This window comes from Hippichthys cyanospilos, chromosome 10 (genome assembly GCF_059441005.1).
Source record: "Hippichthys cyanospilos isolate Australia breed blue-spotted pipefish chromosome 10, RoL_Hcya_1.0, whole genome shotgun sequence".
NCBI lineage: Eukaryota > Metazoa > Chordata > Actinopteri > Syngnathiformes > Syngnathidae > Hippichthys > Hippichthys cyanospilos.
This window is the reverse complement of record NC_142378.1, coordinates 12,812,266-12,840,117: the sequence shown is the minus strand read 5'-3', so window position 1 is coordinate 12,840,117 and position 27,852 is coordinate 12,812,266. Positions and strand designations below refer to the sequence as shown.

Here is a 27,852-nt window from a genome sequence, read left to right as displayed (position 1 = left end):
AAAATGATGTTAGGTCTGGCCTTTAATAACGTTTTAAGAACAACAAAAATCTTATCAGATTGATTATCTTATATTCTTTACCTTAGTGCACTATTAAGGAATTAACACTTGTCTCAAATTGACATTCTGAAATATATTGCTATTACAGCTTATTTGAATTAGGCTTTATGTGCTTGTGAAGTTTGATTTCATTTTGCTTTGGGATGATTTCAGAGGCTGCTGTGCTCAAAGTGTCAGACCAGTTACATTGACACAAAACATAATAAAGTCATTACACGTTACACTTTTTTTCTACATTTTATCTGAATTGATTCCTATATTTATACTGAACATTGACAGACTCATAAATGTCGAGATTGATGAATGGAGTAATACACATAATAATATGGTTTGAATATGTGAACTTTCGGTCCATTGCCAGGCTGATATATTTGCGAGTTGTATGCAGGTAGGGTAACACAAAACATCTGAGATTTATTTGTTGACTATTTCGCCCTCGCAGGAGGAAGAGGAGGAAGGGATTACTGTCTGTGCTGGGTCCCCCACTAGTACCAAGAGCCTGTCTCCAAGGCGACTGCAAAGGATGAGACGGGTATGACAGCACACACACTCACACTCGCCTACACGCGCACACACAGACCCCCGGTAAATTAGTTAACTACCTCTGCGCTGATCAGACCAGAGCTTGACTGATATGAATGCAGCCTTTCACCCCGGATTTCCTCACATTCCCTTTACTCCATCCCAGCATTCCTCTTCTCTCATCATCTTAGCTCGCCGCCTGCCGCGTAGCAGCTTCTGGAAGTACATCACTTTGTCAGCATGCCAAATGTTATGATAAGCGTTTTATTTTCTTTCCACGTGCTGCTGTTGTACACGTAGTATCTCTCCCAGAACAGTGCGAACAGGAGAAGCAACTCATAAGCTGGTCAGCATTTGCTCTGAAAAACTTGCTTGTCCACCGGGAGGATTGTGTTTTTTTGTCTTTGTGTGTATCAAGCGTAAGAGCACACATGAGATGAGATGAAGTTGGATTGTACCGCAGTCTGCAGTTAATGTAAACATTCACTTTTTAGCTTTAAGGGAATTTAGTGATTAAATGCGCATGTCTGGGCAGTACTTAACATGTGCATGCATCCTCAGGGATACATAAGTTTACTTATTCATTGTTATATTAAAACGCACCCATTTCTGTTTTCAACATTATGCCTGTATGCACACAGTGACATTTTGGTCCCGCTCGTGCAAGACCGTGATTAGGAGAGATTGTGGGGTCCCTAATTAGCGTTGTCTGTCCAGTGTGTGTGCAACCAGGCTGGAAATTCTTAGCACACGAGAAGGTGCGAAGGCCTGAGGGGGGGGGGGGGCGGGCGGAGGAAGGGCAATTAGGGCTTTTTCCCAAAGACCTTCTCTGGGTGCATACAAAGGATGCTCAGAGATTAACAGTTAACATGCAATGTATGTGTGCAGTGCGCACGCACCGATCTACACACACACGCCGTATTAAGTATACACACTTGCTCACAGTCGTGTCTATGCCATTAAGAGTTGCTCATTGCCACAGTAACGGGCCCCTGGAGACCACTGCGGAAGGGGCACATAGGAACCAGGGTTGCACGTCCCACCGCTGAGTGTATTTATCATGGTCCGGCAGTATATCCTCAGTCACATACAATATCCTCACAACGATTTGCATTTTCAGCATCTATTTTCACTTTTTTTAAGCATCTCTTTACACTCTCTACTTACATGTGGAAACAATTGAAAGAAAAACTGTGCATTTTTGCTGGTGTGTGTGTTTTCTCTTTTCGCAGGCACCTAAGTGCTATATTTTAGGGGAAAAAAAACACATCCTTTTTAGCTCATCCATCTTATCTCTGCTGTGTCTGTCTCCCATAACTGTGTTCTTTTCCTCCACCTTCCCCCCTGTGAAATTGTGATAGTATTGTTCAGTCGAAACAGGTGTTCGCCATACCAGAAACTGACCTCATTGGGAATAAGTTGCTTAAATAGGGGTTAAGTGATGGTGGCTAAAACGTAGAAATACCCTTGTGTACGAACACCCCCCCCCCCCCCCCCCTTTTTATGTCCTTTGTCCTTGTCTTCACTGAAGGAAAAGTTTGTTAAAATACAGGTCAACATGTGCAGTGAAGTAATATTGTGCAACCTAACATGATAAAAGCCGACATGGTAAAGTTGATCCTTGTCTATGACATGCTACGGTAGCAGCTTCAGAATTGCATTTAAAGGTAATTCAACACGCATTCTATACAATAATATGTTCTACACAGCCCCATAATAATTCAGAATTGTGTTTGTGGACTATGAATAAGGCTGCAACATCAGTGTTTTTTTTTTGTTTTTTGTTTTTTCAAATCCATTTGGGCACTTGCTGTCGAGTGTCAACTGATAATGACATCACAGTTGCTCAGAGCTCAGAAAACAACCAATCACGTCGCTTGACCTAAGTTTCAGATGACAGAAAGTGACAAAATGGCCACCCCTTCAGAAGGATTTAAGCGGGTGGATTTTGAAGCTTTTAAAGTCAATTTAATCAAAATACCCTGTGTAGACTAGTGAAGCTGCATGGGAAATTATATATCAGTCAGGTAAAACAATGAAATCAGTTAAATTCACTGTAAATACAGTTTTGAGGTTTTTCGAGTCTGCATTCAAATTGGACCAACAATGAACGATATTTAATATAATTGTAACAACCCTAACACTCGTTCACTTTATTACATTATCAGCAAATTAACATTTACATCTCTGCTAAGGGAATATGAATGGAGCACAATAACAGTGCCCGACATATTTGCATCGTGATAGATTTTTCAGCCATAATGCCGCATTCTAGCACACTATTCAAAACATTGACATTGCTCCGCTGTACGCACCTGCTGTGTGTGACCTGAGAAGCAACCAGCAACACAACCTTCAAAAGTGCAAATTGATGAAAAGCATTCCAATCTCCTCAAAGATTCATTTTTTTTTTTCAAACCACCAACACTGCCCCGAAGTAATGAGATGAATGAAGTTCACGCTGTATGAATGCCTGCGTGTTGCTGTTGTGTATGTGCACAGTCTGGCCATGTGCAGGGTGTGGGTGATTCGGAGCATTTTGAAGAGTTTGTTGATGAGGAATGTAGGAGGAATCTTTTGGTTTGATGAAAACAAGGCTGCCGACTTCAAGCAACAGCCACTGTTTTGCCTCCTCTGCGTGTGAGCGTCTCTTTTTGAAGGTTCATTGAAAATGCTGGAAATCGGCCTTGGCGGATAGTGCGTCGGGCTACCCGGCAGTGGCGCGCGTGTATGTTGTACATTGTCACGCCCGTCACAGGGAACAAAGTGACAGCTGTGTAAAGAGCAGAGGTGGCTGAGACCAAGTTACGGACAATCGACCAGCAGACGTGTGATTGGGCTTGGCTCTTCTTTCACAGTATGTACAGTGTTACAAAATATGCACAGGCAGAAAAGTAGCTCAGTATGTGCCTTGTGCATGCGCGTGTGAGTTGAATAAATGCATGGCTAGAGATGTTTGTGGATTCCATCGGTGGAAGACAGCTCATATATTCATGGCGAGTGGACACGTACGCGATATAATGTGTACACATAACTTGACATGTGCTCTAATGTGGAAAATGGTGTGTGTGTCTGTGTGTTTCTCACACAGACTCACACATTATATATGTATGGTATATATTCGTGTGGGTGAATAAAGGAATAGATATACGGTATACATTTAATATTCTGTCCCCTCTAGAAGTACTTGAATGGCAAGGTCAGTTCCTTTGTTAACGGATTGAATACTGAAGACATTTGAGTTTCAGACCAAAAGATTAATGAAAAGAAAAGTTGTGAATTTCTCTTTTTTTTCCATAGTATTTACATCTACAACTGTTAAATAACTCAGGCCAGAGCACTTTTTGTTTGAAGCCCTTTACTTTTCGAGTGACTAAAGGTTAAATGAACTTAGAGTGGATAATATTTGGTGGCATAACTTGTACTTGCAATGATTGCATCATGTCTGGGTGGGACCCATTGACTTCATCAGACTCTTGCAGTCTTCATTCCAAATGATTTTCCAGGCCTTTTAAGCAGTGTCTTTGAGTTCTTCTTGCTTTTCTGGGGTTTCTCCTTTCAGTCTCGTCCTCTTCAGAAGGTAAAATGCTAACTTTTAAATCATTAGGTATTTTCAGGCAGAATTTACGTAAATAGCATCAGTCGTCGGCCACTAGGCAACGCACCAAGACAAGCAATGGAGCCATATGTCAAGACAGTCTTGCTTATGTTTTTTTTTTTTTTTTCCCCAAAGTACTGCTGTGATATGTTTTGTCCATTTTGTAATAATTGAACATTGCATTTCATTATTTCTGTCACTTTTCTTTCATTTGGAAATGATCAAACTTGTGATGTCACCTGTTTTTTGGGGAAGTCCCTCTCGCTTGCCACCATTGCGACAATGTGTACATCTGCAAGAAACGTCATTGTATGAACTTTTAGTTGACTTAGATTACAACTGAATCGATTTTTTTTCACCCAGTCCAAATTCTTTTGATATTTACAGTAGGTGTCAATTCATCATTTACTACACTCCTAAAACTGTATATGTATGTATAAATTATTTTAAAAACTGCATTCTCCACATCACCATCACCAAAATAGATGAAATATAACCATATTTTTACCCTGTATATACTTTTTTTTTAAATTAAAGCAGACATTAGTTTTGTATTAATGTGTGCACACTGTATTATACATACACACACATACACACACATATATATTAATATTATATATATTTATATTTTTTTCTAATGGTTTTAAGAACAATCTGAGTGCAAAAATAAGTAGGACATGTTTTATTTAAACAAATTTCCAATGAAATTCAAGCAAATAATTCTCAATATAAGACAACATTTAAAAAACAATTATAATTTAAATGGTGAATGCCCTTGCACTCATATAATGCTTTTCTACCTTGGCTACTCATAGCTTTGACAATTTGTTTACCTAGCGATTGGAGGTTCAGTCTTGATTGGTAGACAACTACACTACCACCTAAATCCTGATAAATGTTTCAAAAATGTAGTTCAAAATAAGCCATTTTTTCTCATTTGAGCCTATATTTAAGCAAATAGTTCTAATATTCTGTCAAATATAAGCAATATATCTGATTAATTTGAAAATTATGTCAAGTTTTGTTTGATTTCCACAAACCTTTCCTATAAGCATTTTCTTAAATAAGTCATGAATTAGAACATTCTACTTAGAAGTATATCCATGTAAAGCTGTCATTTTAAAACAACGCAGCTTCCAAAATCACTTCAGTGACTTTATTTAAACAGTTACTACAATGCAGTAGGTTTAAGTCAGCATTATTGAATTTAACTTGCTGTAAATGTTTGAAACCAATGCTCAGGTGCAAGTCCACCCTTATGAAAAAATTTTGTATTTGCTATCATTTCCTGAATTAAGAAAAATAGTCTTGGACATAAGCTAAAGATCATTTATTTTTAGACAAAAAAAAAAGAATATATTTCTTGTTCTAAGCTTTTTTTTACTGACGTTTTGCTGCGAACAGACAGCCTTGTGTGCAGCTGTGTCACTGCTGGTCGGGGCTTCCTTTCTGAAACCAAAGTGCCATCTCCAGGCAGTAACTGTGTACTGCACTGCCGCTCTTCTCACTCTCACACCTGGATGAGACTTCAGCTTTAATAGAATAAGCACGCAGCACATTTTCCTCCTTTTATATATGGCTCCTGTTTTAAAAGTGTGCTTTCAGCGAAGGCCAGTTGGATGGACGAGCAGTGGAGCTTGTCTCAAACGCTATTTTCCTCCGCCTCTTTGGAGCGCGTCGCTCTTAAACAGGCAGACTTGGCCGTACTTCTGCAGAGTCTCTGCCTCTCCCCAAGGTTTGTTTGCATTTTACCAGGCATCTCTTTACATATACTGCCAAGCTGCGAGATCAGTGGACACTCCCAGAAATACCCTATGAAATGCATAATGTAAGGCGGGCTTTTGAGGCCCGCTCGAGTTTGGCCTCGCCACAGAGAGAGCTCTTCTGCATAAATGGTCATGCAGGGGAAAGTTTGTTCCTTCAAATGCACTTGGCCAAATGCGTGCCGATGAATTGATTTTCCTCTTATAAGCAGAAATGAACGCTAACTTGTCGCGTCAGAAGTCCAAAATGTTTTGAGACGTCTTGCGCCGGGACTCCGAGGGGCGAGGGTGAGGTCAGAGCGTTTAGCTCATATTTTACTCAGGCGATGAGTGTGTTGTGTTTTGTGTCCAAATACAGTACTGAAGCTATTCCAGATCCTTTTGCTCTTTCGCCAAGCACTCTGGAGCTGGGATCAAAGTGCTGAAATGATAAAAATGATAAAGAAAGAAAGAAATGTTCCCGTCAGAGAACAAAATAAAAGCTCGGATATTAAAACATACTCCTCTTGATAGAGAACCATCGCCCTGTCCAAACGCAAGCTGGGTCATTTTGATAATGTGGCTCGTGTCTGCCTGTCCTCTTCACTTAATTCTTTATATATTTATATATTACATGGAATTACCTCAAAAAATGGACCTCCAGCTTTCAAAAATCAACATTCTTCCATCAAAGTTCTATAGCCAACAATATTGACCTCCAACTTACAGGAACTGTTGAAAGACCACTGGAAAGTAAAATCAAATAGAAGGCAATGACATCATCTGAGATGTTAGGCCTTGTTAAGCTGAGAAAGATTCACCTCTCATTAAATGAAATGGGGGGAAAATGGGGATTAGGCCCCAACATCAAAACAACTTTGAAGATCCCGTTAAGATCATATTGTATCTACTCAAGCATAAAATACAATCAAGCCAAAAATATGCCAAAGTTTGCTTGTTTGATTATTGCTACTTGTTTGTTTGTTTCATTGAGGAAATATTACCCTCATGAAATTTGATAGAACGATTTTGTGTCACAATTTGCCATTTGGTATGGCTTGTTACAAGAGACTTCATTGATTTTTTTTATCATGGATATTATATCTCATGCATTTGGGCACAAAATGAAAATGGTTTTGATGTTCAACTTTTTTTTTTGTGTGTTCAATGTAATACAAAAGGAACACCTTAAATCACATGCGTGCATTACGGATCGAGTTAGGACCAATTGCGATTTTTTCTTTTCATTTTTAAAGTGAAAATTGAAAACGCTAGATGAAATGACTACATCGAGAATGGATCACATTAATTACTTGTGATCACATTATTTACATGAAATTGCAATCAAAACAGCCAAACACAAGTCATTCTTCTGTTTGCTTTGTTCTGGAGGATAACATTATGGTGTATTTTTGACATTTATTAGTGTCTGTGTGCGTTCATATCAAGTATTTTTGTCAAGTGATATTTGAGGTTATGTTCTTCTTATTTGTTGACACCTTTAACATGTTGCGCTAGCTAGCTAGTCAAAACAAAAAATATGTATCGTGTAGTAATCACTTATTTTTAGACACTGCAATTTTAAGTTTTGGCTGCTGGGAAGGGAAATTTGAGACTTAAAGGAGGGTATTTTGGTGAATGCTCAAAATACGTATTTTTGTCCACGAGATCTCAATATGTCATTTACGCAAAACTTTATGCACCGACATGCGGACCCTTTTACCAGAGCGGGTCACATTTTGCATCAGTGCTTTTTTTTTTTCCTTCACTGTCAAAGATGAGAGTGACGGCAGCGACATCGGGAGAAAATGTAAGGCGGGGAGCGGATGGAGGGAGGATGACTTTTTCATTTGCACCTTTCAGTTTCGTATTAGCCCACAGCGAGGAGCTAATGGAGCAGCAGTATGATAATCTGTTGTTCTTCTTTGTCAAGTTCTCCTCTGTGCTGTCAGGCCCGGGGCTTGACTATATTTGACTGCGGGTGCCTCCACTCTTAAACAGGCTTTTGTTCTTTACATTGGCGCGCAGTGCATCAGAGTTCAGCAGTCAGACAAATAGCTGCTGTTGAGGAACTCTTTGCGGAAAAGTGTCAGAACCAAAGTTGGCGGAAACTCATCGTGAGAGCAATGACAATTTGACGAGGGGACCGTCCGTCTCCCACTCCCCGCGGAACTTCCGGGACCGAAGCCGCGAGGGAGATCACAGCGCTAAGCGGGCCCGGTGACCTGCGTCTGCTTGTGTTTGCCTTCACCTTGCTTTCATAAACACCTAGCCGCGCAAGAGGCCCCGCTTTGCCAAGCGTGTTCAAATGAACACGCTCAGCACGTGTTGTGTGTGTATCACAGGTGCATCTCTTGCTCCGCCGGCTCTCTGGTTGGCTGCCACGTCAGCCTGGCCCCAGATTTACTGCCCCCACGCAGGAATCCATTAAATGCTGTTTAGGGATCCCCGACCGGAGCCCCTCTCAAATCTCTTTCATTATAGCTCCAAGCTACCTTGGAAGGCCAGCGAGCTGGCCAATCAGCGCTGCCGCCACATGTGTTCCTGCTTAGGCCCAAGACTTGAGAGGCTTAAGTGACTACTGCACACATCTTAACTCGTGTGCGCGCGCATGTGTGTGCGTCCCAAATGAGGCCATGCCAGCCACACGTTCCGTTCCGCCCATCTGGCTGGCATCGCGTCTACTAATGACGACCGGTTCGCTACGCGGATCCAGCGCTGTCCCCTTTGCACAGTCACACCTACGAGCTCCGCCTCCTTCCCGTCACCCTCGGGGCACATTCGCTCACCTCTAACAATTTCGCATCTTATTTCGCAGGTTCTTTCTTTTTCCGCACCTACCTTTTGTCGCTGCGTCTTCAGTTTCTGTGCAGCAAAAAAAAAAAAACAAACGCACTAAAGCACCCCCCGTGTTCCTCTCGGAGGGGGTTTATTCCTCTTCTGGCTTTTGATGCTCTGGTTGAAAGTTGACAAAATATGGAAAAGTGTTTAAGCATTTATAAGATGTCCTTGATCAAGTTTCAATACTAATACGCACTTTGTCCTCATTAGTAAAACAATTCGGTGTGCTAGTAACTCCCTGATTATTTTACGAATTAAATAATCTGTTGATTATGTTGTCAATTCAATAATGAAACGGAGTGAAAGAAACGCCTTTTAGCTCGTTCACTGCCACGAGTATACTTTTTCAGCTGGGATGTGTGATGCTATAGTACTCCAATTTAAATTTCAATCTTGGAAACAAATTTACTAATGCACAATCACCAGTAGATGGCATCAATGACCCAGGTTAGATATTAGACTGAAAACAATAAATTGTGGGTTTGAAAATGTCAAAATGCTCTAAAATGGCTTGCACTAAAATTAATTTACGTCCCTTTCTCATTGACCTTGTTTTTCAGCCAACAAATTGGTGGTTAAATATCATAAGTGAACTAATATACAGTTAAAGGTTTGGTCCACAACAGCATAAAAAAAGAGTAAAAATGTTTTATTTCTTTCCAAAGTAATCTCAAATGTTTTTTTTTTCATTCAACAAGTTAATTAGTCTGCTCACATGCAGGAAAAAATAATAATGATTTAGACCATTTTGATTTGAATTGGATCTCAGAACGATAGATTATTAAAAATGGTTATCCAATTAAATTGATGAACAAATAGTAGTTGTTTTCTTGCAGAGACACTAGTAACATTTTTCAAGGCGTTTTTGAAGACGTTACACACAAAAAATAAACACTCCTTAAAAAAATACATGCAAATATATTGATTTAAGTTAAAAGTTAAGTACAACGAAACATTACATAGGCATCTGAATCTTTGCACACCACAAAGGGGAGCCTGAGTACTCTACCATTCTTCCTTCGTTTGTACTACTAGTAGCATGCAATTGTCTATTTGAGCAGTGGACTCAACAAACTGTTGAGTCTGTTTGTTTTTCTGTAACATCTGCCGGAAAATTGCAACACTAATGACAAAGGATATTTGCATAGAACAGAATAAAGGCATACAACATTTTGCAAAAGAGTCATTCAAATACAATTAAGTAATAAGTTGTGTCATGTTTTAATTCATTTGTTTTTAATTGAAAAGAAAAAAAGTACAGTTCCTGACATGGCATTAACAAGTATTACATTGTTGTTGGTCCCTCCAAAAACAACTCTAAAATCTCCTGTACCTCCTGAGGTGCTTTCATGCACCCCCATTTGAGAGCTACTAGAGTAGAATAGAATGCCTTTATTGTCATCGTACAGCAGGTATACCAAAAAAGTTCTAACTCAGATTTGTCTCACTAGGAACACGTCTTTGTATACCATTGTATTGTGTCAAGTTAAGTGTCATGTAAGTCCCCCGCCCCACTCACTCCACAAAAAAAAAAAAAAAGCATTGCAACTAAGACTTTCATCCGTACTAGTATCGGACCTGAAGATGGATGGGAAGCATATTGATGAAATCCTTAGTTTTCAGTAGCAGAGCGCATGGGGGAAAGGTGATGAAAAAACTGTTAAGAATGCAATATTGAATATGTGCACAAGCAATCCTAAGACCCCCCATTTAGGTTTGTTGCCCACAGTATAAATACATGACCGCCCTGTGAGCGGAATATCAATTATGAGGCGAACGATGGCGCTGGAAGAAGAAGAGCACACGCACCGGAGGAACATGTGCGTGGTGGAGGAGGCCATGTTAATAAGTGGCCCGCAGCAGATGGGTAGCGTCCCGCCTTGCTGCGTAAAGCTGCTGTCTCTTCTTGAACCCGCACATTAAACATGTTACACAGGTGGCTTATTAAACCCGCTGTGTCACTAAACGGCACCACGTACTGATCATTCAGCACTTTGCTCTGACAAACACCATGTGCGGAGATGCTACGACGCCCATCGTTAATGCACCTACACGGGCCTGTTCCCGGAACTTCATTTGATTCCAAACGTTCTCATCCCCAGACCGGAAATTGACGAATATAGTCTCGACTCTTTGGGTTCTGCTCCAGTAAAACAAGCTTTGTCCCTCAAGGATTCTCCAGATATCGCCCTCTAATCTCCTTGTGTTTTTCATTCACAGCAAAATTTCAGCAAATCTCCCATGAGCTTGGTTCCCCGAGAGCTTGGCTACGGGCTTGATGATGATGAGCTGGACAGTGCTAGCAAGTAAGTGCTTTTTTTATTCACCCTAAATGAACTGTTATTAACGAAGCTACGAGTCATATAGTTGGAATTGGATTATATTTAAAAGAACAAAATGTTGAAAGAGAAAATGATGCTCAAGGCTAGATATTTTTAAGTCATGGTGGTACTGCCACCAAGTGGGTATTATTGGTAGAACAAGATATTTTGGCCAAATCGAAGTGAGACAATCAACCGTAGTCGTCAGCCACGTCACATAAATGCTAAAGTCATATTTCATTGTTTTTGGAAAAGAATATTTTTTATAACACATATTGGTCATTTTTATTGACGTTGTAAGTAAAACTTCCATTTGTCTGAACAATTAAGCAAAACGAAAAAAAAAAGATCAAAATGTGTGTAAGGGGTGAAAGGGTCTTACATATCATTGTTTTCTAATTAAATGCAATATCATACTAAAGCTAATTTCTCTAAGTAGATTCAAAATTGATCTTAAATAGCTGGGTCAGGCCTTTTTTTTTAAAACACAGGTTTGTTTTGTTTTGTTTTTTCAAGTGTGTTTCGCACACTGAAAACATTTGGGTAAAAAATATCCCCAATCGGGTCAAAAGGAACCAACTCAATTTTTTAAGTTATTCATTTTATTTTTAGTTTTAGTGAATCCATATTTAAAATACTATTCCTGTATTGTTATGTTTTTAACCGAACTATTTCTGTTTTTTGTGTGTTTTTTTTTATTTATTTATTTATCTTACTTAAAAGCAGTTGAGTCAAAAGTAACCCAGTTTGGGTTTTCGGGTGTAATTGTATTATACTAAAAATAGTTGGGTTAAATAAAAAAATCAGGTTAATAAGGGATCAATTCAGTTTTTAATATCATTGTTTACACTCTGAAAACAATTGTCTCATAAACAAACCGAATCAGATCAAAAGAGGTTCAAGCCAAATTTTTGAGTTATTAACTTTGTGCCGAAAGTTATGTGAGTTCATTTTTTACCTAATTTGGGTTATTTTGTCAATAATTTGAATAGAATTGGTGAAATAAATGGATGTTCCTCCAATATTTTCTGTGATTGCCGCCATACATCAGACTTTTCTCTAAGAGCTTGTCATTTTGCCAACGTAGGATCTCATCAGAGGACAGTGGCGATGTCCCGTCCTACACGGAAGACAGCGATGACTCCTACTCGTTGGAGCTGGACATGGACTCCTCCCAGTCGGGCAAAATGAACCTGCTGGAGGAGATCCTGGACTCTCTGACCACCACCACAATAGAGCAAGGCAAGCTCAGTGCAGCCAAGAGCCTGGACTTCTTCCGATCCATGGAAGACTTGGACTACCAGGCCCCGGTATGTAACCCCTCCCATTAGGTGGACTGTGAAGTGGATCTAAATTCTACACGCCCCTAATCAAATGCTAGGTTTGGGCAAATGCAAAACAAAAAACAAAAAAAAACAAAAACAAAAAGCAAAATAATAGGAAAGGACTTCATGTTTTGTCATTAAAAGTCTTCATTAATTTTCAGAGTAAGTTCAACACTGGTGACTGTCAGCCATCAGAGGAACGGGCTGCTGATGGAATTGGGGATCAAGGAGGTTGGAACATGGGGCAGGATGATAGCGCGGTCCACGGGAAGCACCTCCCACCGTCCCCACGGCGACAGCCCACCAAGAGCAGCCTGAAGAAACCCCCCGTGCCTCCTGTGCCTCGTACACATGAGCGCCCCGGTCCGCATCATCTACCTCCGTTCATACAAGCTGCAGACCGCTTCTCCTATTCACCGTCCGCTTCCCACGGAATTACACCCACAACGCCATCTCCAACCCTGTCCAACACATCATCGGTCCCCAGCTCTTCGCCGCTGCCGACGGCCCGCGCTCGCACCATCTCGGAGCCCCAAGCGAGCACCCAGGCCCCTCCCGCCCACAACCCCGCGGGCTCCACCGGCATCTTGAGGAGGAAAGTGCTCTCCAAGGAGACTGGGAGGAACTACAAGGAGAAGTCCCTGCACAGGCAGGGAGCCAAGGAGAGCAAGGCCAGGAACAGCCATTCGGTGCAGGTACCCTGGGAGAAGGACTACACGGAGGGGCTGGCGGATCTGGGTCAAGCTAAAGGCCCTGGAGCGGCCGTGCAGGATGGAGGCCTCCTGGAGGAGATCGAGTCCATGTGCTGCGTGGGGCCGGTCCTCCACAGCGGCCCGCAGCTCTCGCGGGTTCACTGCAACAACAGTCACCACGACAAAACCGCAGAGCACTCCTAACTTCACGGCGGGCGGCGGTATCGCCCCGTTAGTCAACGGCAGGAAGTCTTACTGAGAAATGTGAGGACCTGGAGGTGACGCCTGTGGGAACAAAACAGGAAAAGCCGGTGCAGAGTAACAAGATCTTATCCAGGGACCCATTTCTACAAGTGATGCAAGAAGTAAAACAGAATTGCAATACGTACATGCTTCAGGTGCATCTCAATATAATATGATATTGTGGAAATCACAATTTATTTCAGTAGTTTCCCATTTATGGATTCACTACATACAGTGAAAAAAAAAATTAACTCCTTCAATTCCAATGTGTACATATTTACAGAATCCAGACATTTAATCCCAATTTCTGAGTTCCAGATTTTTTTTTCAAGTATCAGGGCAAAGGGGGTTAGAAAAATCCCTAGCATTGAATGAGTTATCGGTTATTGCTAACAGTTAAGTATAACCAAATTGCGAGAGACTTGAATACAGTGAACGCATGTTTTTGACCATCTACAAATCTACCTATGTAGAGGTGAGTTTAGGAGTTTGACTGAAGCAGTGCTTAGCTGCCGCCTTGCGGCACCTATTGCCTATTCCATAACGTTTTAGAAGCGCGCTAATTTTATTTGCGCGGAGGCTGACTGCTATCCTAGGCAGATAACATTTAAAAAAAACATTTTTAGATATTGAAAGTAGGTGTTATTTTACTCCTGTGTTAAAGGAATCTTTTATAATGGGAGTTTCACAAAAAATCTACAATACTGTATTTACTCATTTATTGCTAATGACGGGTATAGATGTCAAAGATGCCATTTTACTGTACTGGCAGGGAATACATTCAATAAATTGAGATGCACCTGTAGATGGACAAAAGTATTGAGACACCTTTACATGTACAGGAGGTGGAAGAAAATACAACGCCCCATCTAAGACTGTCCATTCTTTTGAGAAAACTTGGTGTGTCTGTGGGATTTGTTGTGCTTTAATCCAAAGGGTTTTTCAGCTACGTCAGACTCATCCCAGTCATGCCGGAACAGAAAAAGACCATTCTTGTCCATTCTTGAAAAAATGTTTCAGCAACCCAAGCGTTAATTGATTCATTTAACGATCAGGAAGTGTGTCCCAAGACTTTTGTCCATATATCTTTCTGCAAATTGCACATTTTTTGTTGGTGTTTTGAGTAACGTAAAAAGAAACGAAGCCAGGAAGGACAACTTTGCGACTAGGACCCTTGTTCACATTCCAGAAGATGTCCTGAAACAGCAGGACAACGTCACATCCCACTGACATGTCAACGTCCTTACGTTTGCACTTTCAGTCAAACAAACCAAGCCCCTATTGAAGTTTTGAAAGGAACATCAAGAAAATGAAACGCATAAGTCTCCATAAGCCTTTGAAAGCATTTCAACACTGTGTACAACCATTTTGATCACCATGCCTTAAGTGGACATGCGACTTGCCTCGAGACACTCTCGTGTGACAGCTATCTGGTCAGAGACGCCGACGGTACTTTCGGCACCTTTGGATGGATGGATTTAATACGTTGTGTATCCTGGACCATGCGCTTTAAGCTGCTCCTCGAAGTTGCATTCCGGATAATCAAAAGTGCATGTAGACACTCGAAAATGAAATCCTCTTGAACAAGGAAGCCGCCCCACCTTCGTTCCATGCGATGGCGCTTGCACGCTGCTCATTGTTTGTTTCTTCTGTCTTGTTTCCGTGTGTCCTCTCCCTCGCCCTTATTTGATATTCCTGTACTAGTATGCTTTTTGGCTTATTAGTAAGTGCACTCGTAGAGCGACTTGGACCCACAAGTAAAGTTTTTTAAAGGCTGGTGGGACTGCAAGGTAGGAACCATGCACTCGATATTCCGACTAATACTACTATTTGACTTGCTGGATGTTCACTGGTGGAGTTCATAAGTTGCTCGCGGTTGTCAACAGGTTTCTTCACCAGCCTTCGTTTAGTTGTCCTACAAGTGTGCAAAACCATGCAGTGCACTAGTAGATGTCTCTCAGTTTGTTACCTCCCAACCCAGTACTGCATTCCAGTACAGTGTGATGTTTCTGCACACTAGTTTCCTTTAAAAACAGTTTTGTTAAAAAAAAATCAATTTGAACTCGTTTTCATGGTTGTTTTGCACAAAATAATTCCACAAACTTTTGCTGTTTTGTAGACTGCAATCCAGAAATGTGGTTCAAATTGACCCAAATATTGCATTGGGCCCTTTTCTGAACCATAATTGGGTTATTTTTTTAACCGACTGTTTTTAAAGTGTAGAGCTACTACTACGATTGAGACAGAACTCCCCATGGACAATGTTGGCGCTACCATTAAGGTAAAAAAAATTGGCCCAGGTTTGTTCCAAGTGCAGCACGATATTTTTAGGTTAATTTGCAAACTACACTCCAAAAGCAGTTGGGCTACAAATAACCCAACTCAAAGAAGGACCAACCCAATATGTGAGTCAATTTGACCCAACTTTCTATATTGTTTTGCTCCAGACAACCTAAAAATGGTGGACGTTTTTGTTCAAGACACCCTTTACATTTGGGTTCTTTTGTACAAAATCATCTTGAAAATTGGGTCGAATTGACTTCAATTCTGGCTTGGTCCTTTTATGCACCTTTGACTCAGCTGATTTTAGAGTGCAGTGAGCCAAACCGGCATCACCAGTAAAAACGAATACTGTGAAGACATGAGTAATATGCTAAATTGACTTAGCGTGAGGACAGAGCATACTAGTACGGGAAATGAACGATTTGGCTCCAGCGGCTTTCCGTATTTGCCAGCTTTCAGTCGCACACTGATAATAAGCGAGTTTGATTGTATTGCGTTTCAGACTGGACGTGCAGAGTTTTGAGGCCCAAACAGGAGAAGAAAAAAAAGCTTCCCCCCGTTTTCGTTTTGGTGCTATTGGCATTCTTGCTGTGATTGAGACCAGACGCCAGTCAGCCTGGCACTTTAACAGCGGCCGTTTCTCAGCTTGCCGCCGCTGCCCCGTTAATGTTTTGCTCATAAAGTGGCTGGCGAGCATCTAAACGAGCAGACATCGGTAGTCGTAACTCCAAAAAAGGAAAAGTCCAGAGCCAACTGTGCAGCTGGGCCTACTCCTTGACACACATTAAAACACTTAGTGACTATGCAAATAATTCCAACTCAAAAAGTACTTTTGACTACTTGAACAAAATAATAATAACAATCAAGTTAGCGTCTAATGGGAATAAGCCACATGTTGAGTGTGTGTGTTTGTTTGTGTTCTCAAAAGTGTGTGGTGTGCCTTAAAAGATAACTGGTACAGTATTAAAGAGAAAGCTAGGCGTATGCAATGTTGAAATCATCATATGGTCCTTTGATTCTTTCAAGAGTGAAAACACAACTCTCGTTTGGTTGTGACCAAATGACCTGAAGTGAACTCAGGTAAAAAAGAAAAAAAAAAAAGAAACAATTCTTCCCCAGATAGGAGGAACCTCCTGGATTTTTTTTTTTTTTTTTTTTTTTGCTTTTATGTGTGTGTGTTTTTGTTAGGTAGACGTTGTTTCAATAATTCCATTAGGTTTTGATTTTTTTTAAACGTATTCATTGTATTTCATCTTTTTCTTCAAACATAGGTCAAAACTTTAAAAAGGCATTTCAATCACTTTCTCAGAGGTCCTCATTTCAAATCAAACAAACTGAAAAATGAAATATTTTCAGCTGACTAGATATGTATTTTTCTTCAGTATATTTTACATAAATAATATATAATTGGTGTTGTATGTCATAAATAACAGCCACTTTGAATGTTTGAGACATTATTTTTTAAATCAAAAGAGAACAATAATATGAAATGTATGGCCCACAATCCAGTACTCACTTTTGTTTCCGCACGCATGTTCAGTACTTGGATTTGATGTTCTTTTGAACCGGGCCGTTGTGCTCCATTCGTAATTATTGGTATTTAGCCCAGTACTTAGCTACAAAAAAAAAAAAAAAAGCCACATATATGTTGGTTATGCCTTGTGTTGGATTGCATTGTATTTAACATCATTTGCCTTGTAGGAGAATCTATTTTTTACATTCATTGGCTGCTGTAAATAAACCACAGAGAAGAAATAAATAAGCGAATAACTACTGCTGTGAGTAACATGAAAAGTGATGCAGACTGTTTACACTAATGCTGTACGATGACGGCAACAGTAGTGTGTGAGAGTTCACCTTTCAATATGGCGCAAGAGCAACCTCTTGTTGCTAACGTAGCATGAGTGCAGGTAGACACATTTCATATTGTATTTGAACATCGCTCTCCATACGCCAAAAACATATTCTCAAGTGCAACATCTGTGTAGTAGCAGTGTCGACAAGAATCGAATCTTGTTTGGGTTTTGTAATGATTGTTTTTTCTGGTACCTTTGATTCCGTGCATGTTCTCGTTGTGGAGAAAAAAAACTGAGGGCAATCTCATGAGGTGTTGATGACAAACTTGGTACAACTGCACATCTTGTATGCACTGTGAACTTCAAATAAATACTTATTCATGCAATCGTCTGGACTCACTTTTAAACTAGTGTTGTCAAGCGATTAAAAAAAAGATTAATCGTGTAATTAATTGATCGAATTCATCTCATTTTAGTTTCACATAAAAGTTTCTGAAAACCAGGGTTTTCTTTTTAATTTAGATAGAATGTGTTATTCGGGCACAAAAGATTGACATGAGCAACAAACAAGTTAACAGTAAGGCGGAATGATGCAGTTTTATCATTTGCCAAATAATTATAAACGAACATGAAAACAATTTCTACTCCGTCCTGTCCTTCGTAGACTTGCATAAACACGGAGTGGTCTCCAGTTGAGCAGCAAAGAGCTTTGCAATGGCTGGCTGCTATGACATTTTTGTTGCTATCATCGGCTGCAGCTGTTGTTTCAGGTGGATGCTTTGCATTTATGCGGTAGGCTAAACTTGAGCTGCTTCTGTAGGAACCAAGCACCGTCTTACAAAGAATGAAAATTACTTTTATCAGAGTGGTCATCAGGGCGTCTTTACAGTTAAATTCACCATTAATCGCACCAATGCAGTGCAGCGTCCCCTTTAGTGTGTGACTGATCTTTTTGTTTTCCAATCCCAAACAACTCAAGCACAAGAAGCCTGATGCATAAAAACAGTTTTAACCAGCATACAAAAAATATAAAGGTAGATTCAAAAATGAGATAAATGCAATTAAAAAACAATATTTTAAACATGACAAATGAATTGATCACAATTCAGCTGGCAATATGACACTCCTTTAAGCACAATTGCTGAGATATGGTTAATTGAGATATGAGCAACGGCGATTCATTTGCAGTTTGGATGCAGACGCTGAACATCTGCTCTGGGGAATCTCCCAAATTCCCTAATGCTGCAATTACAAGCTTGCTAGAGTTGTTCATTGTCCATGTTTCGTGACGAAAACTGTTGTGTTGACCCTGCTCAAAGCTACGCTCAAAACCGAGTGTAGTGTACTATTTATGTGGAGCCCAAAATGGAGCCTGGCAAAAGTTGCTTCACTACGAGTATTCTTTTAATAAGGCTGACAAAAAGAAAAAACAGCAAATTTTCCCAAATACTGTCACTTAATTAAGACATATAAATGAAATAAATTATCATCCACCAGCAGATTTTATATTTACAGACACAAAATGACAATTTCAGTGTATACACAATGTGACACCTAAGCTCAGACTAATTTTAAATGTCAGTCTAAAGTTCAGCAATTTCTTTTTCTTTTTTTTTTTAACCCACTAGTACTTTGAGATACATTTTCAGCGGCGCATGTTCTAATGTTTTAGTAGGTTGTCAAAGTGGAACGTATACACATGCACATATAAGTCCATTTTGGATGCAATATAGTGCTTAACTTTTAAAATGGGAACACTTGGAGTAGAACCATTCGGGGGGGGGGGGGGGGGGGGTGACAGCAGCACGTAATGCGTACAACATATTGGGCACACATTGCTCCATTTGTCCTACAAATATAGATTGGGCCACACAGACTCCATCCATTGTGAGCGGAAATCTATCTAAGATAAAGGATGCCCAGTGCGGCAGGTGCAGCACATCCAAGCATGACGGATGGACGGCGTAGCCAAAGGGCTCTTACGGTTTTGCAGCATGTGCATAAACAAATGCGAAAGTCTCATTTCAGCTTGCGGGAGGTTCCCAGGTCATGGTCGATGTTTCCCACGTCTCAGATGAGCCTCTCCATGGGCGGAGGTTGGGTGATGCTCCACATCTCCACCCGAGACCCGTCCTTCTCCTGCCGGCTGGGACTGTAGGTGCCGTGGGTGGCTCTGCGGTTCAGCGCCGCCATCAGTCCGACCGAGGTCAGGATGAGAACCAGCAGCAGGACGACCGACACCAGACTGATGGCCAGTAGCAGGTCGGAGGTTGCGCCTTCAGAGGTCAACTGGGGGTGAGATGTGAGCTAGTTAGCCTCTTTGCAGTGCAGCTCCCATCTATGTCGCCCTGTATCTCCATTTTTTTTATATTTTGCTGCCTTGTGTATAAAATATTAATTTAAAGGGCAAGGCTCAAGGCTTGTTGAGCAGTTCAGCAGTAATATGTTCATATTTTGTCTACAATTAATTTATAACTGGAAATTGATCATTTGATAAGTTCAAATTAATTTGATAATTGTACTAAACAAATACTTGTGTTGTACAATACATGGCTTTAAAAACACGTTTGTTTCACCTGAAAATGACCTCACAGTCCAGAAGAACTCAGGTAACGATCAATAACCGCTCATCTTTTTTCTGTGTTTAGTCATTTTACGTGAGCAAATGTAGCCCTGTTGCTGCATTTGAGGAATTGGGGAAATTGGACTTTTCTGACTAGAAATGCCCCTTTGACCTGGGAGGTCTGAGTTGCAGATTTGGAGAGGAAATAAAAGACAAAGATTTTATCGACCGGCTTCAAGTTGACGTAACTTGACAATGGAGACACACGCTGTGAATGGTAAAAATCAGTTTATATCTTCCTCCATTTTTTATGAAGTTAAATATTAGATATACATATATACATACATCATTCCAATGTTTTGCAATGATTGCGTGAAAGTGTAGCAATATCTCCCTGTATGAAATGCCTCTATTTGATTTATTGCAAAAAAGGAAGGTTTGATGGAAGTCAAAACGTGTTTTGAGGACCAAAGCAAAAACAATTTATCAGATGTCTTTGTTGTTTACGTTCGTTTCGAACGCTTTGAGATCGAACTTGGAGAATCCGAGCAGGATGGTGATATGATGATAAGCAGTTAAGAAAATGAATGGGTGGATTATAGAAAAACATCAACATTTTACAGCATAAAATGACTAAATAATCTAAACGTCCTTTTTAAGTTGGCCTGTATTTGGAGTTTTGTAGCTTTCATTAGCTACATGAATTTATTTGAATATCTTGATAATTACCTTATACTCTGCTAGCTCAGTTAAAAGGGATCTTTGACTTCGAAAAAATCTTCAAGATTTTTGGATTACCCAGAATGCATTGCCTGGGCCCATACTGCTAGGGTAACTCTAGCAGAGTCACTTATTATAACAGCATATGTGGCATATGTTACTATTTTTTAGCATTAAGGTGGGACTCCCCTATCGCTGTCCATTGGCGCTGGATGGATTAAACATACAATGTTTAATTCTCTGTTGTTTTTTGTGCCATTTTTACAGTAAGCATAAACTGAGAAGGCCAAACAACTTGAAGCATGCGAACACTCGTTTTTGAGAACTCCTACTGAGAGAACTGCACCAGCAAGTCTTCTTTTCGTTTCCTCTACAGCAGTCTTCGATTCCTTGACAGCAAGAGAGTGAGATGATAAGCAAGGGTTCCCTGTACAAACAAATGCATTGTTTGTGTTTTCCCCCCACTCACACAAGCTAACAAAATCTCACGCCGACCGCCCCACTCTTGGCTACGCCAGGCGTTGCAAATGTTCAGCCAAAGTGCTGATGGATGCGTTCCCCGCCTCGACGGGAGGGCAGCAACCCGCGCAAGCTTCCAGCCGCCACAAACTCAAACCTCCACCCGTCTGCCGCCTCTCTCGCAGTTTGGCGAGGGCCAGAGGCGGCGCCAACGCTATCGCCAGGCCGACCAGGCGCTGCGCCGGCACGGCCGCCGCCCGAGAGCCGTATGGGGCGCGAGCCGTCTGTGGAGGATCACACACAGACGCGCGGTCACACACAAGAGGCTGCCTGATGAACCCGTCAGTGTTCACTCTGCAAACAGCCCCAGAGGTACGGCGCAAAATAGCTCACACGGGCCTTGTTGGAGAGGAAGGCTGTGTCACTTTGGGGGCTTTTAACTGCTTGTGAAATTGTTCCTTCCAGCAACAGCACACAAACAGCTTCACTGTCGGCGAACACTTCCTGTGTTACCCTTTGCACTTAAGTTGGGGTGACCAGATTTTCAAACGTAAAAACAGGGACATGGAAGGTTTACTGAAAATTAAATGTGCAATAAATTCTCACTAGGTACTATTTTTAACATATTTCATCACTGTCTGCTACTTCTTTCGCTATTGTTAAATACTAATAAGTGCTAAATTGGTCAATGCATTTACTATGATCCAATTTTTTGCTCAATCTTGGTGTTGTGTCGGTGAAGTCAAATTTGCATTCCAACCAATCACTGCTCACATGCTTTCTGTGTTAGGTCATATGATGCTCACAAGTTGAGCCGCGATTGGTTGTTTGTTACGTGAGTTCTGATCGATTGTAATTTTTGGTTTATTTTTTGTCGTTTCCAGGCAAATCTCTCTGGTATGGGTAAAATTGGGTGGATATGCTGAAATCATATTCACAAAAGCAATCATAATCACATAGTTGACATTACAGTGAGAGTTTTCAGAACAAAGTCGGAATTATGATTAAATTCTGATGTCATTCTCAGACCTCCATTCTTTTTATTGAATTATTTCTGTAATTGCTCACACTGGCTTACATCAGACATCGCTGTTGGTAACACTGAGTGGCAGCCGTAACGATCATAAAAGCTTATCAAGCGGCCACACTGGGCCATCGCCGTGGAAACACAATTAGAAAACACAACAGTATGCTCCAGCCTGATATTTTTCTCTCCTCCCCATATAGGCTCTTTGGGAAAGTGCTTACCTGTCACTGCGGCACAGTTTGCTGTCAGAGTGAGTGTGAAACAAGCAAGCCGCTGCAGCAGCCGGCAGCCAAGACCCGCCATCAGTCACCCACTGTCACACACGCGCGCACACACGCCACAGAGACGTCTAACTAACCAGTCTCTGAGGTACTTGGCGAGGCCACCCTGAAGCCTCCAAGCAGAGGCAGCAGCAGCCATGCCTCCCCGCTGTCAGCACAATCAACCTGCTTTGTGTGTGTGCGCGTGTCAGATAAGGTGCCCTCATATGTTTCCGTGAAGCAGACCAAACTTCTGTGAAAGCCACCGGCTCCCTGCTGAAGCTGCACTTTGGCACGAGATGCTGCTTTTCCGCAGGCAAAGCACATTCTCCCTCCTCTCAAAGGATGGCTACGTTACAGCAAAACACCAATCCGTCCCGAATACTGTACGTGTGTCTATGCAGCAGTGGTGGGCCGTCAGGGCCAGCAAGGCCTTCTCTGCTAGCCTAAAATACCCTGATATTTTCATAACTCTAATAAACTATAAAAATTATAGTAGCTATGTTGAAAGTCAATTTCATTTTACATGTATTTTTTCTAAATATATATATTTTGTATATAACATTATTCTTCATATTCTGTTCTTTTCGTGTCATTTTATATCCATTTGGTGACGCTCCTTGCAGTGCTGTAGTTTTATGTTGGAGTTTTTTAGCCAATTAGAATTCAGCTAACTTGTGTCGCTATGCTGTGTGAAATCCGCCTTCGCCAGAAGCCAGGGCATTCGTGTCAACACGGCGCGGGCTTCTGCAAGCGCAGGTGGATATGTCAGTGGCCCTAATGCTTAATAGAGGGTAAGGGTTAGCTGTAGCAGTCAATGGAGCCATAAGTTGGCCATCTAGAGGCCTAACGTTCAACGCGACGTGACTGGATGCTCACTGCACTGTGCTTTATTGATCCACCATGTTTAGCTTTGGAAGTCAGAAATAAAGTTGTTGAAAAAAGTTATTGAAAAAGTTATTGAAAACATGTAACAGCAACCATGAGGCATAGCGTCGAAGCCAGACCTGCGGAAATTTAGCAGAAAATTCACATCTACTCGCTATTTTTTTTTTTTAACCCACAATGGCTGAAGAAGAACAAAACATAAATTGGACTGACACGAGTTTCAGCATTGCTGTCCATTTCATTACAAAAGGATTAATTATTGGAAATGAAATGCAGAAACTCTACAAGCAAATCATTGAAGTCTTTCTGAAGAAAGAAAGAAGAATGGATTTTGTATTGAAAGAAGTGAGAAGCACGCATTTTGGTGAGTCGAGCATTTGATTTATTTTTTTCATTTTTAATATGTTTGCGTAATTTTATTTTGTTCACATTCAACTAGTGGTGAAGAAATGATGTTCTTATATTATTATGCAATTTGTAATTTAGCGTACAGTCTTGTTAAAGCTCGCCCGCTTTTGGTGTCACGTTCTGTCTGGGTTTTTCCTGTTGTGGCTTTATTTTGTGGAATTTGACCTTTTTTGCTTTTTGGTTCATGCTGTTTTTCCCTGGCGTCAAAACAGATTCTCTGTTTTGTGTTTAAAAAAGGTATTAGTCAGTCTTTACAAATTCACGGAATTGTTAATATTGCCAATTGTTTTCTTTGAAAAATGTGAACGTTTTATTATTTTCTCCAAAAAAAAAAAAAAATGCATATTTCCTGGTGATATCCAAATCTGATCACGTGATCAGAAATCGGGCTTTATCACAACATTTTTACTGAGAAAAAAGATCAGGTTTAAGAAAATTTTGTTTTATTTTATTATAACTATTTTCTTTTTTAAATATCCTAAATGAATGTAGGCAGCAGCTGAGATTTGAATCTCAAATTTCAGAACTCAGTCACTGTGCTGCCCTTATTGCTACTTCACATTGAAATCCGGATAGGTGGAAGCAAACCTTTGTCAAGCTCCTTCTCATGTGTGCAAATTGACCACTAGATGGCAGTATGATACAGAAAACCAAACCTGGATGTTTGCGACTGTCAGCTAGTTATATCACTGTTTTCAGAGATAAAGAATATATGCCTGTTGCAGTATACTATCTGTCTACATGCATGTCGACAGACATGATGTTTGTGTTCAATTATATACACTTGAAGTTTTTTTACCCTGCCATTTGTCTGTTTAGGCCATTTAAGTGGACAAAATTATTCTAAGGCCAAGCTGTGTGTATTTTTTTTAATGCGTGCACAAAATATAATCGTATTTGTTTCGTGTTTAGTTGACTGCAACCATGCAGTGTTCGAATTTCAGATTTTGACGATCAAAAGATTGGCCAGACAGTAGCTCGTATCTCAAAGATCTCATACACTGGGTCGATCAAATCTCAAGGGCACCACTGTATGACATTTTTTCAGGCGGGCACTCGGGTGTCCATTACTATAACAATTAACACAGGATGCCATTTATCAATCAAAAAAAAAAAAAGTATAAGAGTACCTGCTTTGTGACTGGAAAGTATCCAAAGTTTGTGCTGCGTGTTTGAGTAGGAGCTTTAATTATTTTGAGATACAATCACTCTACATCTTGTTAACGGAGATTATGTGTCTATTTATAGTGCCATGGCGCTATCTGATTACGGAACGCACACACAGCTGATCGTTGGGTGAAAATGGGAAAATGAACGCTCAAGAGGACAGAAAACAAAGCAAACTAACAAAGTAAGATTTTTTATTAGTAGTAGTAGTGGCAGTAGTACGTTGAAGACAACACAAAAAACAGTGATGGAATGACAGTTTGTGATGGAGAAGACTGACAAAAGGAAACACGCATTAGCATTGTAAGTGTCATAAAATAAACATGCGCATGCACTAGAGGGGAAAGAAAATGGTAGATGAGGCAATGAAAAGCTGACCGCTGTGGCCCAGTGAATATGGAAAGGTTACGTCTAAGCGGAGCTGTAGGGAATAGGGGTTTAAAATACATCAGACGGAAACATTTGCAGACCAAAAAAAAAAAAAGAGGGGCAAAACAATACATTTTGCAGCTGTCAGTCAATCAGTCACTGATGCGAATTCACATCAACAACAAAGTCAGACGTCATGTTGACTGCTCACACTTCTCGCTGCCTTTAGAACTAAAACATGCCGTTACACCTACGCTGCTTGGAGCTCCCTGAAATTCCAATACAAAAGACTGACAAGATATCCTATATGGAGAAACATTGCAACAATACACCTGAACCTCCACCAAGGAGGTTATGTTTGGTTTGGATCATTACTTTGGGTGTCATGCTGACATTTTTGGAAACCTAATTTATCTTTTTATTTTAGTATTACTTTTTTTTTCTTCTTTAAAAAAAAAAAAAAAATCTGAATTCCCAGAAAGCTTCCAGAAACTTCTCCATAGAAAGTATAAATTGGATTTTTTTAATACATGGCGATTTATGCTAAATAAATTCCCTATTATATTGTATATTACATAACAGTAATATACAAATTGATATGAATAATATTTAAATACATGTACACTATGTATGTATCTATGTAAAAGTGTCTGCAACTGCATCATGACATTTTGGCCCCCTCATCTACAATATCATACTCACTTATTATCACTATGACACATACGTGTTGATCACTTAGGCCCAAAAAATGTTTTGAAATAAAGGAAGAGGACTCCAGCCATCTCTCAGGGCTCTGGCATCATGTGATAGAATTCCCAGTATATTTCGTAAGCAAATAATCTATAAGTAGGAGAAAAAAAAAAGCTCTGGATGCGGGGAGCATTATCTTTGTGAGAAATAGTGCTTAAAAAACGGACGAGAAAATAATATTGGCCCCTCGGTGTTTTAGCATTTTGAACAGAAATAAGGAATTTCAAACCGAATTCACTTTTTCAAGCCAAATTTGAGGGTCTCAGCGGGCTCCTCGCACAAGCCTCAGGTTAATCAAGCACAACGTTGAGCAATAAAACGCCGGAATTTCAGGCAGCTGCGGCAATCTTATGCTCTACAAATGTTTTTAAACACAGTTTTAACTGCGAGTAATGATTTTTACAATAAATAAGGTGCTTGATATAAAGGCACAGAAACAAGTGACACCTGCTCATAGATTTACATACGCCCACTCAGTTGTTGTCCCCCCATTCCACCTCAGGCTCATCATCCAGCCTGAGGATGAGGTAGGAGAGAAGCTGAAAGAGGTTCTGCCACAGCAGCACTGCCACGTAGAAATAAATGTCGCTTACGTCCGTCTGGCATAAGTCGCCGGCGTAGCTCATGTCGCACACGCACAAGAACTTGTTGATCAGGTTGCGGCAGTAGCCGCCGTTCAGACACGGGTTGGACTTGCACTCGTCCACTTCCTGCTCACACCTGCAGGACACATAGCGCTCACAATTTACAGCCGGCATATCTTTTTATCATCAAATCTCCAGACAATACTCTCTTGGCGAGAGTAATTATTGCTGGTGTCATTCAATGTACAGCACACAAGTTTAGTTGCAATATTTTGCACAAATAGTTGCAAATATCGCCGCTGCTTTGTCTGACCTCAGTGTTATTTTTGTGGCCTTAAAACACATTATAAGACAATACAAACTTGTTAGGTACTTTTTTGGTAGCCTAAAAATTGAACATTTAAACATGTGTGCTTGTGAGGTGAAGCGGTTGAGAAAATGGACGAATAAACTAACAAATACATAAAAAATATGATGCTGTTTATTCAAATTTACCTTGTTGGTGCTTAGGAGTGGTAGAAAGCATTTCACCATTGTTGATTAGATGCCATAGATAATGACAAAAAACAAACTGTGCCCTGTTTCAAAAAACTGTATGTTTGCAATAGCAAAAATAACAGCCACAGCAATGAATAGGTAAAAGGCAGGGGGGAAAGTTGACCAAGTCGGATCAAGTCGGCCTAAGCTCTGCCGGAACCATATTTGTACTATTGTTTTCTACATTGACCTTTTTTGCAGATGCATGTAGGGTCGCAATGACTGCAAAGGAGAGAGACTAACCCCAAAAGTGCGTCTGTAAAAAGTTTGGGATCGTTTTCATTTGAAAAAACAAGTAGCAACAATAAAGTAATTTTCCATTTTTTCAAAGTGGAACTGTTCTTGGACAAAGCAGCACAGGCTATATGTACAACAGCTGTTAAAAGCAAATTATTTCTTTCTTTCTTTCTTTCTTTCTTTCTTTCTTTCTTTCTTTCTTCTTTTCTGTTTAATGAAGGACATTTCCTGGTACTGGGGCGAACTGCAGCAGTTTTGGAACTAAGAGACTTCAAGAATGACTTTAAAAGGAGAATTTTTTTGTGGACTTGACAGGTTTGTGCCTGTTGAATTCACAGTGTTTTCTGGGTCAGTTGTATTTATGCAGTACCCTTGGCTGCATGCTATGCTGATATTTGCACACCAGTGTACACAGTATTCAAATCTGCATGTATTGTATTTATTATTCATGCACTGTTGC

At 40.5% G+C, this 27,852-nt stretch overlaps 2 protein-coding genes across 4 annotated transcripts in view; one reads left to right on the top strand and one right to left on the bottom strand.

The window, feature by feature from the left end:
• dennd1b (DENN/MADD domain containing 1B) overlaps positions 1–17,809 on the top strand; it is a 127,984-nt gene extending 110,175 nt beyond the window's left edge. For both annotated transcript variants that reach the window (XM_088426282.1, XM_088426281.1), the window contains 4 exons: positions 503–592; positions 10,984–11,069; positions 12,172–12,394; positions 12,571–17,809. In XM_088426282.1, coding sequence (XP_088282408.1) covers positions 503–592; positions 10,984–11,069; positions 12,172–12,394; positions 12,571–13,305 — 1,134 coding nt within the window. In that variant the 3' untranslated portion in view covers positions 13,306–17,809. The remainder of the gene's footprint in view (positions 1–502; positions 593–10,983; positions 11,070–12,171; positions 12,395–12,570) is intronic.
• Positions 17,810–18,805: 996 nt separating this feature from the next.
• Positions 18,806–27,852, bottom strand: part of crb1 (crumbs cell polarity complex component 1) — a 29,685-nt gene continuing 20,638 nt past the window's right edge. For both annotated transcript variants that reach the window (XM_088425888.1, XM_088425887.1), the window contains 2 exons: positions 26,628–26,754; positions 18,806–19,712 (listed from right to left, as the gene is read on the bottom strand). In XM_088425888.1, the coding sequence (XP_088282014.1) occupies positions 19,494–19,712; positions 26,628–26,754 (346 nt within the window). In that variant the 3' untranslated portion in view covers positions 18,806–19,493. The remainder of the gene's footprint in view (positions 19,713–26,627; positions 26,755–27,852) is intronic.